The 14,503-nt window shown below is 35.3% G+C and overlaps 1 protein-coding gene across 1 annotated transcript in view; it reads left to right on the top strand.

Moving 5' to 3' along the window:
• LOC150085955 (sn-1-specific diacylglycerol lipase ABHD11-like) overlaps window positions 1-14,503 on the top strand; it is a 111,789-nt gene that overhangs the window by 83,967 nt on the left and 13,319 nt on the right. Inside the window, exon 5 of the mRNA XM_090373618.1 lies at window positions 14,061-14,245. Coding sequence (XP_090229744.1) covers window positions 14,061-14,245 — 185 coding nt within the window. The remainder of the gene's footprint in view (window positions 1-14,060; window positions 14,246-14,503) is intronic.

Below are 14,503 nucleotides of genomic sequence, written 5' to 3'. Positions count from 1 at the left end.
TTCATCTTGAGCTTCGTCAGCATTTACTTCTTTCACTATTGCTGCCTGCAAGTCAATAAGTTCTTCATTAGATAATTCCTTCTCTTCTTCCTCTATTAACTCCTCCACGTTTTTGGCATCAACCTCCAATTGAAGTAGCTCTGCAACCTTTACAGTCTTATCTGTAACCACTTCGTATGATTCATCTTTTTCAAATCCTTTGAAGCTTTTTATGTGTCATGGGTATATTTTCTTCCATGTGCCATTTAAACAACTTTTAGTAATTTCTGCCCAGGCCTTATTAATGTTTAAGATGATGTGATAAATATTGTAAGATTTCCAAGTCTCTTAACTTAAAATTTTTCTCGCCATCTACTGCGGACAATACCTGAGCAAATGTTGTGTGTAAATAGTATGCTTTTAAATTCGAAATAACACCCTGATCCATAGGTTGGATGAGTGAAGTCGTGTTTGGTGGTAGAAATATGACTCTCACGTTCGAATTGAAATCGTCTAGATGCGTAGGATGTCCAGGAGCATTATCTAATAGAAGCAAAACCTTGAAAGGAAAGTCAATGTCTTTACAATATTTTTCAAATTCGGGAATGAAGCAGCATTTAAACCAATCCTCAAAGTGAGTTATTGTTATCCATGCTCTCTTTTCAATCAGAATTGCATGGGTAGGGTGGCTTTATTGATGCCCTTAAATGTACAAGGATTTCCAGAATGGTACACAAGCAGTGGTTTTAATCTGTAATATCTCGCTGCATTAGCCCCAAGCAAGAGCGTGGCCCTATCTTTTGATGCCTTGAAACCTGGCATTGTATTTTCCTCTTTGGCAATGTATGTTCGATCTGGCATTTTTTTCCAATACAGAGCAGTGTCATTGACGTTAAAAATTTGCTGCATTGTGAATAGCCTCCTTCATCAATAATTTTTTCCAATGCATCATAAAATTTCTCTGCAGCTTCAGAATTGGCACTGATGACTTCACCGCATACTTTAACGTGGAAAACAGCGTGATGCTTGAACCTATTAAACCACCTGTTGCTTGCCACGATAATATCTTTATAAATACTTGTTGCTTTTGCTTGAATGGTCATTAGACTCAGGGGCACTCACTTCTGAATATGATTTTCAATCCATATTATTAATAGCTGTTCCATCTTCGATATAGCACCTGAATGCTGTTTTGTGATCACTGTTGATCTTAAGTGTGTTGATCCTTTGACATGTTCCTTTATATGCACACTGTCCTTTAAAATCGTATTCACTGTTGAAGCAGCGAGACCTAATTCCCTTGCAATAGATAACGAACTTTGTCCTGCTTCGTACTTAATCGTTTTCATCTTCATTTCTAAATCAATTTTGTTTCGTTTCCTGGCACTACCACCACTTGCACTTTTCGTTGGTCGCTTTCCCTTCATCATTGTAATATGTAAATAGGAATGAAGAGAAGTTTCTGAAAATTTGTGTTTTATATGATTGAAGATTTCAGTGAAGGGGAACACATTTCACCATAATAGCGTAAAAACCCACACAATTGCAGTTATCGGTATTATCGCAAATGCAATAAGATCGAGTTTACTACCCATTTATAATTAGATGCATGAACAGAAAAGCCCAATAAACCGGAAAGTGCCAATTGTTTTATGGTCGTGACCTCCAGAAATGCGCTTTAGAAAAATATTGCGAAGCCGTTCAAAATTGATTCTTATAACTGGAACATATGATAACAATGAAAGGGTAGTGCAATTTCCATTATAAATACAGCAGGCCCCCATTATAACGTGGTTTGCTTTACGCTGATTCGCTATAACGCTGTTCTTACGTTGTAACCCGTATCTGACTATAATGCTGTCACAGATCATTATAACGCTCTTTTACAGATTACATTTTTGGCATATTTAACAAAATCGTTTCATTTGATGGAGTCGATAGCTTGAAAATGAATAGCAAAACAGAATTAAAACGTTTCCCACGCCGACTTGAGAAATTTTCCCACGCTCAGTAAATTTTCTCACACACTAATTTAATTGCAGTACAGTGACTTGTTACGTAGTTCCGAGATCAGCATTTTAAAAAATGATCAAGTATATTGCTTGTAATATTTGCATTATATGCATTTATCCGAAGTCTAGTCATCACTCAGTACAGTATTAGACATCGTGCGTAATGGACAGTTTACTCGAACATTGTATCATAATTAATGCAACCAACGCAGTTACATTTTCGAAGAGTTAATAATGGCCGATAAGAATGAAAAAGCAACGTCTGAGTGCAGTACGAAGACTATAAATGTAAGAAAAAGACTGAATTTGAAAATTAAATTAGACGTTTTGAAGCGAATCGATTCCGGTCAAAGACAAGTGGATGTGTGCCATAATTTAGGATTTGCAAGTTTAACTGTAAGAACAATTATAAAAAAAAAAATAAAGAATTAATTTTAGCAATGGGATTTGATTTGATTTGATTTTTGGTAGTTGTTGGCGCATCGGCTTCTGTGGCCATATTGCACCTCCCAAGGTTTTTGCAGTACTTTGATCCAAGCCCGAGGCGGGAATCGAACCCGCGACCTTTGGGTTGCCGGGCAGGTACTTTACCCACTCGGCTAGCCCGGTCGGCTTAGCAATGGGAAAGAGAGTTGTTCAAGTGCAAGCAACTAGGGCTAGGCCGGCTATTAGGATTGAAATGGAAAGACTTTAACTAATTTATTGAAGATAATATCCAATGCAGAATTCAGTTAAGTTAAATATTATTAAAAAACAAAAAAGAGAGAGAGAGAGATTAGCCAATATGATGATCTGAAGAAAACTTGCTTAAAAAAAAAAAAAAAATGTGGAACCATTTAAAACTAGTAAGGGCTGGTTGAATAGATTTAAAATCCAGGGAGAAGCCACAAGTGCAGAAGGAGCTGAAACTTTCAAAAAAGAACTTGTTAAAATTATTGAAGAGGGATATTATGTGTTATACTTCTCAACAAGTTTTTAACATAGATGAAGCAGGACTTTTGTGGAAACGAATGCCTAAAAGAAGTTTCATATTGAAAGAAGGAAAAAACATGCCAGGTTTCAAAGTGGCAAAGGATCGGTTGACTTTATTGTTGGGTGGTAACGCTGTGGGGGATTTAAAATTAATACCCCTTTTAGTTTATTTGGAAGAGGGCCAAAGTTCAACCCAAAATTGACACATTTTTCATGATTAAATTCATCAATTAAATTAAATCAATTTAGATCAATGAAATTCATGATTTTAATTGGAATTTTAAGTTTAATTTTGATACGTAAGTAGTTACCACATAATTATATACGTATGTAATTCAGAATATTTTATATGTACAAATATTTGAATATTACATATTTTGACCGACATTTGTGCATCTTTTCACTACCGTTTATTATTGATTAGGAAATATCCTATGGCACCGACTGCAACTCTCAAATACATATGTTACCTTATGGGAATCCAGTGCTCGCTTAGTGCGGATTCACTTAGCGCTCTGTTTTTATGGAACGAATTATCAGCATTAAGCGGGGTCACCTGTATGTCCTTTTAGAGAGATAAATAGCTTAGTAATATAGCGAAATTTTCAACTTCCAAGGACTTGGAACGAATTAAAAAAAAACAATGTGTTATTGGGTTCACATTACGATATTTTCACGATACCTCCATTTATACCTACAGGATGCAAAATACGTTTCCATGATTTTTTTAAGTTTGCACAGGCCGGGAAAATCTTACGTAAGTCGAGTATTATGTAAGTCGGGGAATTCCTGTATATCTTGTAAAAAAGTAAATTATTATTGCCTACAAAAATTTGAGCATGAAAAAAATTTCATTGACATGGATACTGAAAGATATAAATGTAGACTCAAAGAGGGAGAAGGTGAATTGTGAAAAGATAATTCTTGTGACATTGCCTAGGAGTTTGTCAGCAAAATGAAGACCATGTATGAAATTTGGATTCATTGCTGTGATCTAGGGATGAAGTCCATTGGGTGGCATCATGATGGGTCTACTTGCCATAAGAAATTTTGAAGGGCACCATCTGCTACCCAAGATGACATCTGTTTTTTGAGACAAAGAGAGAATAATGTTTATTAATTATCTTTGATTGCTGTTGTATGCCTAAATGGTGTCAAATCCTCCAGTGCTTCATAATGACCTGATCTTCTAGCTTGTTGCACATTCTCACTAAAAGCACAAACTCCTAATGCATAGCATATACATAGGAGAAAAATACTAACAAAATGTGTCAGAGTCATTTGTTCCTGACTGACCCTATATAATATAAAGGAGCACTAAATATAATACAGTATTTGTTTAATTCTTGAAAGTAAAAAGTAAACAGAGAAGAAATGTAACCTTATTTGACAATGGTAGAGGTTAGTTTTCTTCTCATTATCCAGAGAATTCCATTAAATGGTATAGACCATCTTGGGGTTGCCAGATTAAAGGAGTACAACTCTCTGAGTATGTTTTTTCATAGATTCCATTATTGTTGCTAAACTTGAATAAAATAGTTTAGAGTAATCAGATTTTCATGTTTGAAAACTGGAAAAAGAAGAATTTTGAAGATTGGACAAAATACATCTTGAAGAAGGAAAATCAGAAAATTACTGGGACAAAACTATAAAAAAAGCAACCAATGTAATTTTTATCTTCTTGGCTTTTCTAAGGCATCCTGATATTAGAATTCCAATATTATTTTACAGAATAATGCACATATAGATATGTAATTTTGTTTTTGCTTCAAGGTTAAAATTATCCTAATGCATAGGAGAAAAATACTAACAAAATGTGTCAGAGTCAGTTGTTTCTGACTGATCCTGTATGATAAAAAGGAACACTAAATATAATACAGTATTTGTTTATTTCTTGAATGTAAAAAGTAAACAGAGAAGAAATGTAACCTTATAGTCAGTTGACCATAGGAAGACAAAACTTTCAGTCTGGGTACAATTATAAATGTTATACAGCAGACTCTTGATTTACTGGGATCGGATTAACCAAGACACTTCAAGACTCCAAATTTAAAAAAAATCAACCATAAATCATAAAATTCAAGTATAACTAGAATAGGTATAAACAGATGTTTTACAAGTCGTAAATAAGCGATAAGAAGTGGCATTATAAGCCGCCATTGGGAGAAGAATGTACCTATTATCTTGCAACCCCCGCTGTCTTCACATCCACCGCTCAAAAAAAAGGGGGGGGGGACCAAATGTTTAGTTTGTTTTAGTGCGTCACTTCGATTGTTGTGTTCAGTTGCACTGCAAAAGGACAAATTTTATTTTGTTATTTATGTCAGGGATGTTTTTTTTTTTTTTGTTTAGAAATCACAAAAATGATGGGCAAACGCAAGAGTTGTGCTTTCAATTAAACAAAAACTATTCAAAAGTTTGAAAATGGTGCATCCGTTAAATCTCTAATGAACCATTATAATGTTGATGACCAAACCATATGCGACATTGCAAAAAATAAAGGGAAGCTATTAGATTTAAAATCGACATCATAAATAATAAATGCGTGTCCAATACGAGAGTATTTCGTGGTAAGTTTTTCATTTTTTATCTATCACCATACTTTTTGTGTAGGTTGCTGAACATTTTTCAATACAGTAAGTCCCTGACTTACGTAGCTTCGAACTTAAATTACGTTATTTCTAATTTTTTTTATGTGACTGAAGATTTCATTGAAGGGGACACACATTTCACTATAATAACTTAAAACTCACAGAATTCCAGCAATCGGTATAATCACAAATGCAATAAGATTGAGTTTACTACCCGTTTATAATGAATTGCACTAACAGAAAAGCCCAATAACTTGGAAAGTGCAAATCGTTTTTATTGTTTTATGGCAGTGACCTCCAGAAATGTGCTTTAGTAAAATTTGAGCTCACATGGTGTGATAATAGTCTCTTTCCACCTTAATCCTGTGAAATTCTTTACAGAAAATTTCATTTTGACCGTTATCATGGTGCCGACTAAGAAAAGAAGTGACAGTGGTACTAGTAAATCTATCAAGAAAAGGAAAGCGATCGAGTTCGATCAGAAAATTAAAATAATAAGGATGTATGAAAATGGCCAAACATTAACAAGTATCTCGCAGAATTCAGATTTGTCAGTCACAACGGTGAATACAAAAAAGGAGAAAGACAGAATACGAGAAGCGGTGAAGCGATCAGCACCAATGAAGTCAACTATAATAACCAAGGCTACGAAATATATATCAGTTTTTACATTACAATAACAATAACATGAATGTTTTTTCTTCCTTTTATGTTTTCTTTTCTTATGTGCCACTCCAGCTACTTCACCGCTGTCCCCAGATAAAGTTTTTAATTGAACTAATTAAAAATATATAACTGTTTTTCTACATTCTTCTGAGGATATTATGTGGTTTTTGTAATTTTGGCATATCAGGGATATTAAATCTATATCAGGGAGATAGAATTTAAGTCACAAAGTAAGAGGAAAAAAGAAGCAAACAGGAAACACTTTGGCATAGGATTCTTTTTTCGATATAATCATAAGAAACATTTATATACTTATCCCACCACTTTGTGCTGCTTAAAAGCTGTCTGTCAGCTGTAATAGCTAATGAAGTACTTAATTTTAAACCTATGCATCATCAGAAAATCACTTGCCATAAAGACTTCTGGAAAAAAGAGACTTCGTAAAGACAAATGGAAAATCAAATGCACGCTTCTAAGTGGGCTAAACAAATGGAAATTGCTAGGAGTGAGCTTAAGGCTGTTGGATGATTGAGGTTCCCACCCCAAGTTTTTAATGGGGGACTTGAATTGCACTCATTGTTGTAGTAGTAGTAGTGGCATGTGATGCAAGAAAGCAAGTGTATGAGCTTATGCAGCATCAGCCAAAAAAAAAAAATCACACCATTCCCTCCAAATGCCTGTCCAGTTCCTCCTCAAATTTATTTAACCTATCAACTTTCACAACGACAGATGGAAGTTTGTTCCAGCAATTAACCACCTGCTGGCTAAAGGCAAATTTCCGCACATCTATTCTACATCTGTCTTTTCTTAATTTGAATTTAGGTTCCTTAGGTTCATTATCTGAACAAGTGGAAGGATCCCATCAGAATTCAGCATGGCCTTATACACCTCAATTTAAGGCCTTATACACCTCAATCAGATCACCGCGCAGGTGCCTAGTCTCCAGCCACTGCAATTTGCAGAAATTAAGCCTTTTTTAGTAAGAGGATCCCTTCATTCCCCTCTCAAATCATGTTGCCCTTCTCTGTACATGCTCAAGCAAATTTACATCTTTCCTAAAATGAGGCCTCCAGACCTGTATGCAGTACTCAAGGCGTGGCTTGACCATTGCCTTATACAGAGGGACAATCACCTCCTTTTCCCCGCTAGCAAAATTTCTATATATCATTGACAAAACCCCATGACCTGTCCTGGCAGCCTGTCTGCATTGCTCAGAAAACTTCATATCTGACTGCACAATTACTCCCAGGTCTTTTTCATATTCTACCACTCTACATGTATTACCACACAGTTGGTACGTTCCTCTGGGATTACTTCTACCCATATGCAGTACTTTGCATTTGTCAAGGTTAAACTTCAGTTGCCACTTCTTAGCCATTCTACCCAAATTATCTAGATCTTGTTGCAGTAGCACACTGTCATTAACGACCCTGCCAACCTTTGTATCATCTGCAAACTTCGACACTAAGCCTGATATACCTTCATCAGTATCATTGATAAATATAAAAAACAACAGTGGACCCAACACCGAACCCTGTGGGACTCCACTAATAACATTAGTCCACGAAGAGCAGCACCAATTAATTACCACCCTCTGTCTTCTCCCACTCAACCATCCTTTTATCCATTGTAGCAACTTACCCTTAATACCATTCTGCTCCAATTTGTACAATAGTCTTCCATGCACAACAGTATCAAAAGCTTTCCTGAAATCCAAATATATGATATCGAAATTATATTTTGCATCTAGTTCCTTTATAACCACATCATAATATCCTATCAAATTTGTCAGATAAGACTTTCCCTTAAAAAACCCATGCTGTGTCTGAATTATTGCTGCAGTCTTGTCTAGATGATCCTGCAATGCATCTTTAACCAGTGACTCCATTATTTTACCCGGAACAGAAGTTAAACTAACTGGTCTGTAATTACTCGTGTCACCCTTCGATCCCTCTTTGTAAATTAGGGATACATTTGCACATGTCCGGTCCGTGGGGACCTCGCCTGAGTCCAAGGATGCTCTCATAATTATGGCTAAGGGTTTGCTTAGTTGCTTTGCCGCCTCCTTTAATATAACTGGAGAGATCCCATCCACCCCAGGTACCTTTCTTATGTTTAACTTCAACAATTTCTCCTCCACTTTGCTCTCAGTTATTACAAAATCATTAAGCACCCTGCTACAATTTGATAATCTTCTGCCATTTTCAAACCTTAATAACTCCTCATGTGTGAATGTAGATGCAAAATACTCATTCAGTTTGTTTGGTATCTGAGCAGGATCATCAACAGTCAAACCATCGATATCAAGTGGACCAATCAGATTCATCCCTTTTCTTTTAGAGTTTATATAAGTAAAGAAATCCTTGCTGTTTTTCTTAGCATCTTTTGCCAAAGATTTCTCGTAATCTGCCTTTGCCTGCCTAACCTCCTTTGTGACCTGATTACAGACTAGCTTATATCTGCCATAGGCTTCTGAGTTGCTTGATAATTTATATGCATCCCATGCATTTTTCTTCTCTGTCACGAGTCTCATTAGTTCATTTGATAACCATTTAGGCCTAAACCTTGAACAGTAGTTCTTAATAGGTATGAAACTTTTAGTAGCATCCACGATTAATTCCTTGAATGCTTCCCACTTAGAATTTACTGTTGGTAACATCATCAGTTGATCCCACTGTACAGAATTTAAAAACTGTCTGAGACCACTGTACTCACCTTTATGGAAGCAAAACCCTTTCCTTTACCCCGATGATAATTATATCTTTAAGTAAATCCGACATCAGTACATTGTGATCACTGCCACCTAGTGGTTTCTTTATCTGCAAATTCTTAATACACGAATGATCACTGCTGATAACCAGATCAAGAGTATTACCCCCTCTGGTTGAGAACATGCTGCTGCAGAAAACACTCATCCAATAAATCCAGAAAAGTCTTACTAGTGTGTGAGTGACCAACCCACAAGTTCCAGTCAATATCTGGGAAGTTAAAATCCCCATTATAAGACATTCTGATTTACTAGCCCACTCTATTTCTCTGTACAATTGTTCATTGTACTCATTTGAGTCATTAGGCCTATAACACACTCCTACTCTTATTTTTGCTTTCGCAGTGCTTATGTCACACCAAACTGACTCAACAGTGCACTGCTCATCTATGTCAACTGGATTCACTTCTTTTGATTTTATGTTTTTCTTAATTAACAGCATAACACCTCCTCCCTTCCTATCCTGTCTATCCTTTCTGTACACATTGTATATGGCCTTATGTTGTCATGCAACAGTTTAAACTTCAACTCGAATCCCAAATCAGTATAAATGATTTGGTCATTTCTGCAGATTGAGTCCTAACTTCTTTCAGAAGTGTATAATGCAATGAAGCATTTACGTTATTTTCATGCTTTTGAAAATTTGGAAGAACACTATAGCAAGTCCCAGAAATGTTTACATTGTTTGTCCTGCTGATGGCATAACCCTAAACTTCTTTTTTGAGTGTGAGCTAAAATGCTTCCATTGCTTTGATGGATTTGGGTTGAAAGTGGCAGACCCATTGCTTATTCCCAGGATTTCATTTCTGACAATTTTGAAGTTGAAAATTCAGCCATGTTTTTCACTGTCTCATTTTGTTTATAAGATTTTTTGTTTTACATTAAAGTTATAAAACTTCACACCAGTTGATTTGTAATGAGCTGCTACTTGTAGAATCAGTTCCAGTGTAGACATTTCCATTTGATTTCTTTGTTCTATTCTGTTCTAATCAGTTCCAGTATAGACATTTCCATTTGATTTATTTGTTCTAATCTGTTCACGTTCAAACAAAATGTTATTTCCACATTGGTATGATGTGAAGGAATTAAAAAAAAAAAGGTACTGATACAGCTTCAGGAAAAACTGCTAGCACTTTATTTTAAATCTTCAGTGGAATACTGTTCAGTAAAAAAAAAAAAAATTATTTGATTTAAGTGTACAACTCCACCCTGATATAGCAGTATATGTTAGTTGGGTAGATATAGAATAACATTAAAATAAGAGTATATGTCAAGGATATGCCAAGTTCACAAATTTTCCTGTATTGAATGGAAACATCATTTGGAGACTTCTGAGCTGGCCAGAGTTAGAGTAGTTGCTTAACTTCAGTTCTGTGTGCAGTCTTGTTGACTGGAAGGAAGAGAAATAATCCCAGAAAGTTTTGTGCACTGAATAATTTCACCAGAATGGTGCTGGTTCTGATTATGATTAATTCTGGGGGGGGGGGGGGGCAATTAAAGGTGGTAGTATGGAAGACCCTTCTTAAGATTTTAAAGGTAAATGATTGATTTTGAAGAACTTTCAGTCAGGGACCATTTTAACATGGAAGCCTGGAAGTTGCGGCACTAGAAAGCAGCTTGCTCTCATGCAGTTAAGATAGAACTATTACTGAAACCTTTTTATGTAGTGGAGAAGTGGAAGTATTATTTTCCTGTTTGCACTCTTGGTACTTAAGAAGTACCAAGTGCAGTACTGCCAATTTTTCTTCATTTTAAGTGAGACTATTTATCAGCATGACTATCATGCCCAATATTTAATTGTCATGCACACTGAGCATTGATCTTCATCATTAAGGGGATTTTTTTTTTTTTTTTTTTTTTGTTTCTGTTCCTTCAAACATTTTTAGGGTCCATAGTCTAAAGAAGGACCCTTATAATGTCACTCGGTTGTCTGTCTGTCCATCCGTCTGTCACAGCATTGTATCTCTGGAACCACTCAACCTATTGACTCGAAATGTTGCATGGGTTTGTGCATCATGTGGGCCAACATAACGACATATTGATCGTTGTTGACAAAAATTTGTCTGAGAAATGGAGGGGGACAAAAATGTTGTCGACAACCTATAGCTTATTATACACCATTGGAAAGAGCTCAATGAGTAGGTTTAAAATATAATTTTAAAATATTTTTAAAATTAAAAATGGCAGTGCCCAAGCAGGAAAATGTGAGTAATTTTCATGTCCTCTCCCTCTATTTCTGTCGCTAAAGGAGCTAAAAATTTAAAAATCACATTAGCTATGCATTATTCGATGTTTATCAAGGGAAAACTATTCCGATTGAAATCTGTCGTTTACTTTTTTGTTAAAATTAAAAAAACTATTTTTTATTGCACTTCAATAGCACGCTTTGTACTAAGTAACTCTCCTTTTAGTGACAAAAAGGTTGCTAAATAGTTAGTTAACAATTCTATAAAGATCATTTATAAATTTTGTGATGAGAAGTACTTTTTAACAGTTTTTAAAGCTGGAGTTGTCCCGGCAAGGAGGTACTCAGAGAGCCAGTGTTGAGGCGGCAGTGGTGGCGAGGCACCTGCACAGAGTCTTGCACGGCCCTCACCTGCCAGTCACTTCTCCCAAGACTTTAATTGCTTCTCCAGGAAGAAGTTGGAGTCGCTTCTCCCACCCTTGTCAACAACAACTGGAAAGACTCAAATAGAAAATGTTTTCATTAGTTCCTCAGTTTTAGACCAAGCTGGCATACTAGAAACATTTTTCAGTTATCATAAAGCTCTCTATTTGAGATACTACACTAACAACCATTTGTGACTACGAACCCTTCATCCTGAGTGCCTGGCACTCAGTAGTTGACCAATTTATTTTCTTATAAATGCATTTATAGATTGACATTTTACTCAATGGGAAGAAAAATAAAATATTCAATATTCCATTTTATCAATAATTATAAAATGCTGGTGCCTGCTGTGATTATTTTAAAACAGTAGAACACTATGCCAGCAATATTGTCTTCATTGCACATTGACAATGTTAGATGTAAAGTGTATGGATGTTTTGTTAATTACAATAATCAAAATTGACATGCTAAATTAACAAAATTATATATTATTAATTTCTGAACTAAATTATGTCTTATGTTACCTGTAACGTATTCAGTTCAGAAAAGTAGCTTGTGTGAAAAAGGGACAAAACATTGTCCCTAAAATATTTTTGGGGAAACACCAGGACATTATGTCCAAATTCAAGACAGCTCCAGAAAAACAAGATGTCTGGTCACTCTAAAATAGCCGAATGTGCTCCTTAGATAAACTTAAATCTTTGACAAGGTCATTCAGCTCCATTTGAGTAATCAGATGAAGCTCATTTAACTCATTTATTGTATCTACACTCATCTATATTGGCATCCTCCTTATGTAGCCCCTCCTTAATGGATTGACTGTACTAGTAGCTTCAATGAAAAATGTCTCGAAAGTGCCATATGGTTTGACTGTATTTTCCCTAATGTATTTCATCCCAGTTGATTGAATTCAACAAACTCTTTAGTACAAATAACCCCTTTCTTAAATTAAAACACTTACTCTTACCTTTGACTGCCAAAATCCCATTTGTTTTTGTCTAGTTTAGGATAATATTGTCACTTGCTGCTAGTGGTTTCTGTATTATCATAGCTGTGATATTATTTCATTGATGATGATGAGATCAAGACTATTTCTGCCACTTGTGCTTTCCATGACATGTTGATACAAATAACAGCTATCAGGCTGATTCAGAAAATTTACCTAGCAGGTTGATTTTCCAGACCATGATTTCCAATCAGTGAGTAAGTTTGAATCTCCCATAATGAGGCACTCAGACCTATTTGCTTAATAAAAAAAAAAAAAAAATTCTGTTTATACTCCGGCACTACAACCAAGTCAGCAGAGTTTACAATAAATCGTCAATACAAATATTTATCGTATTTAGTAGTCACGGGCTCGAACTCCGGTCCACTCAAAGAACGTGTGCTATGCGCTCTCGCTCCTGATCACTCGGCTATGTCAGTCTGAGTTTCTCATTATGGGACATTCTCTCTGTACTGAAAATATATTGAAAGGTAAATAAATTGCATATAGCTACTCTTATCAAACCCTTTGCTATCTTTTAGCTTTTTTCACACTCTTACTTTCAACTTTTCTTTGTGATTGTTCATCTGACCCAGAGGCTCTATGCTCTTTCACCTGAATTGTTCATAGTCAAGGTATGATCTTATTGCATTCATGCAGCTTTATGTCAGTAACCGCATTTTCTGACATACCCCTCCATTCATCCTGTATATGTTCCTCCTTGTCTTCCTATACAATTTATACCTCCCAAAATGAAACTAAATCATCTATATCAGAGTAAGACCAAACCTATTATATCAGAGTCTGCAGACTTAATCAGTAGCTCAAATTCACCCGTTTTATTGATAGCTCCTAGCATTACTATATGAAAAAAGTTTAAGCCTTGTATTTTTCAAGATAATTAGCATTAGTAGTGGCATATGATGCAAGAAAGCAGCATCAGCCAAAAAAAAAAAAAAAAACCTTTCCCATTTAACCTATTCATTTGCTCCAAAATTTTATTCAGTTCTACCTTGAATCTATTTGAGCCATCAAGTTGATCAATTGTCAATTGAATTGTACTTTTTTAACTAAATAAATATAGTGACCCTAACATCATAAATTAATACATATAAGTTGACAGGGGATAAGAAAGTCATATAACATAACTTGGAGATAATATTCGATACCGAAATATATATATATATAGTGTTATAACTGCATTGGGATATAGGTTTAGGGTTATATTTTGTATTGGAATTTTATTGAACTTGAATAGAAATCATGACTCAGACCAGAGCAGCAAAGCAAAAGGCTCAAACTAGTGGAAGTGCTGTGGCTCAGGGGAGAACTTAGACCCATTTGCTGTTTGGAATTTTTCCCCCCTTTTCCCTTGCTCTATAGTAGTAGAAAACATAATTTATTAGAGTTCTTTGGAATTCTCTCTCTCTATACCTAAAATATATTGAAAGGTATTTATTTTTTCTCTTGATTATAGGATACTGGAGTTCGCCAATTTTTATTAACCAACCTGAAAGAAGGAGAAATGGGATTTGCTTGGCGTCCAAATGTTGTTGTACTAGAGAAAAAGTATGCAGCTTGTCTCACTACTTTTCCTGACTTGTCTGGAAGATTTGGTGGCGACACCCTCTTTATCTGTGCAGAAAATTCTTTATATGTTAGGTAATTATGTAAATAGCAGAAGCATAGCTATGCATTTTAATTCATATTAATTATCATATGATATAACTTTTATTCTAAGTGAATAATTTGTATCCTGAGTTCTTTTTTTTTTGTCATACTGTATTTATCAGGAATCCTCCTAGCTTTTTCAAATATGAACAGAATCTTTTACTCGTATTTTATATCCTCTCATCTGTCATTATTGTTCTTTCATTGTGAACAATACTGGAGATATCCTGTATTGTTAGTATTGAGAAT

This window comes from Mastigoproctus giganteus, chromosome 5, assembly GCF_048544385.1.
Source record: "Mastigoproctus giganteus isolate SK-2022 chromosome 5, ASM4854438v1, whole genome shotgun sequence".
Taxonomy (NCBI): domain Eukaryota; kingdom Metazoa; phylum Arthropoda; class Arachnida; order Uropygi; family Thelyphonidae; genus Mastigoproctus; species Mastigoproctus giganteus.
This window is presented reverse-complemented; position numbering and strand designations above follow the sequence as displayed.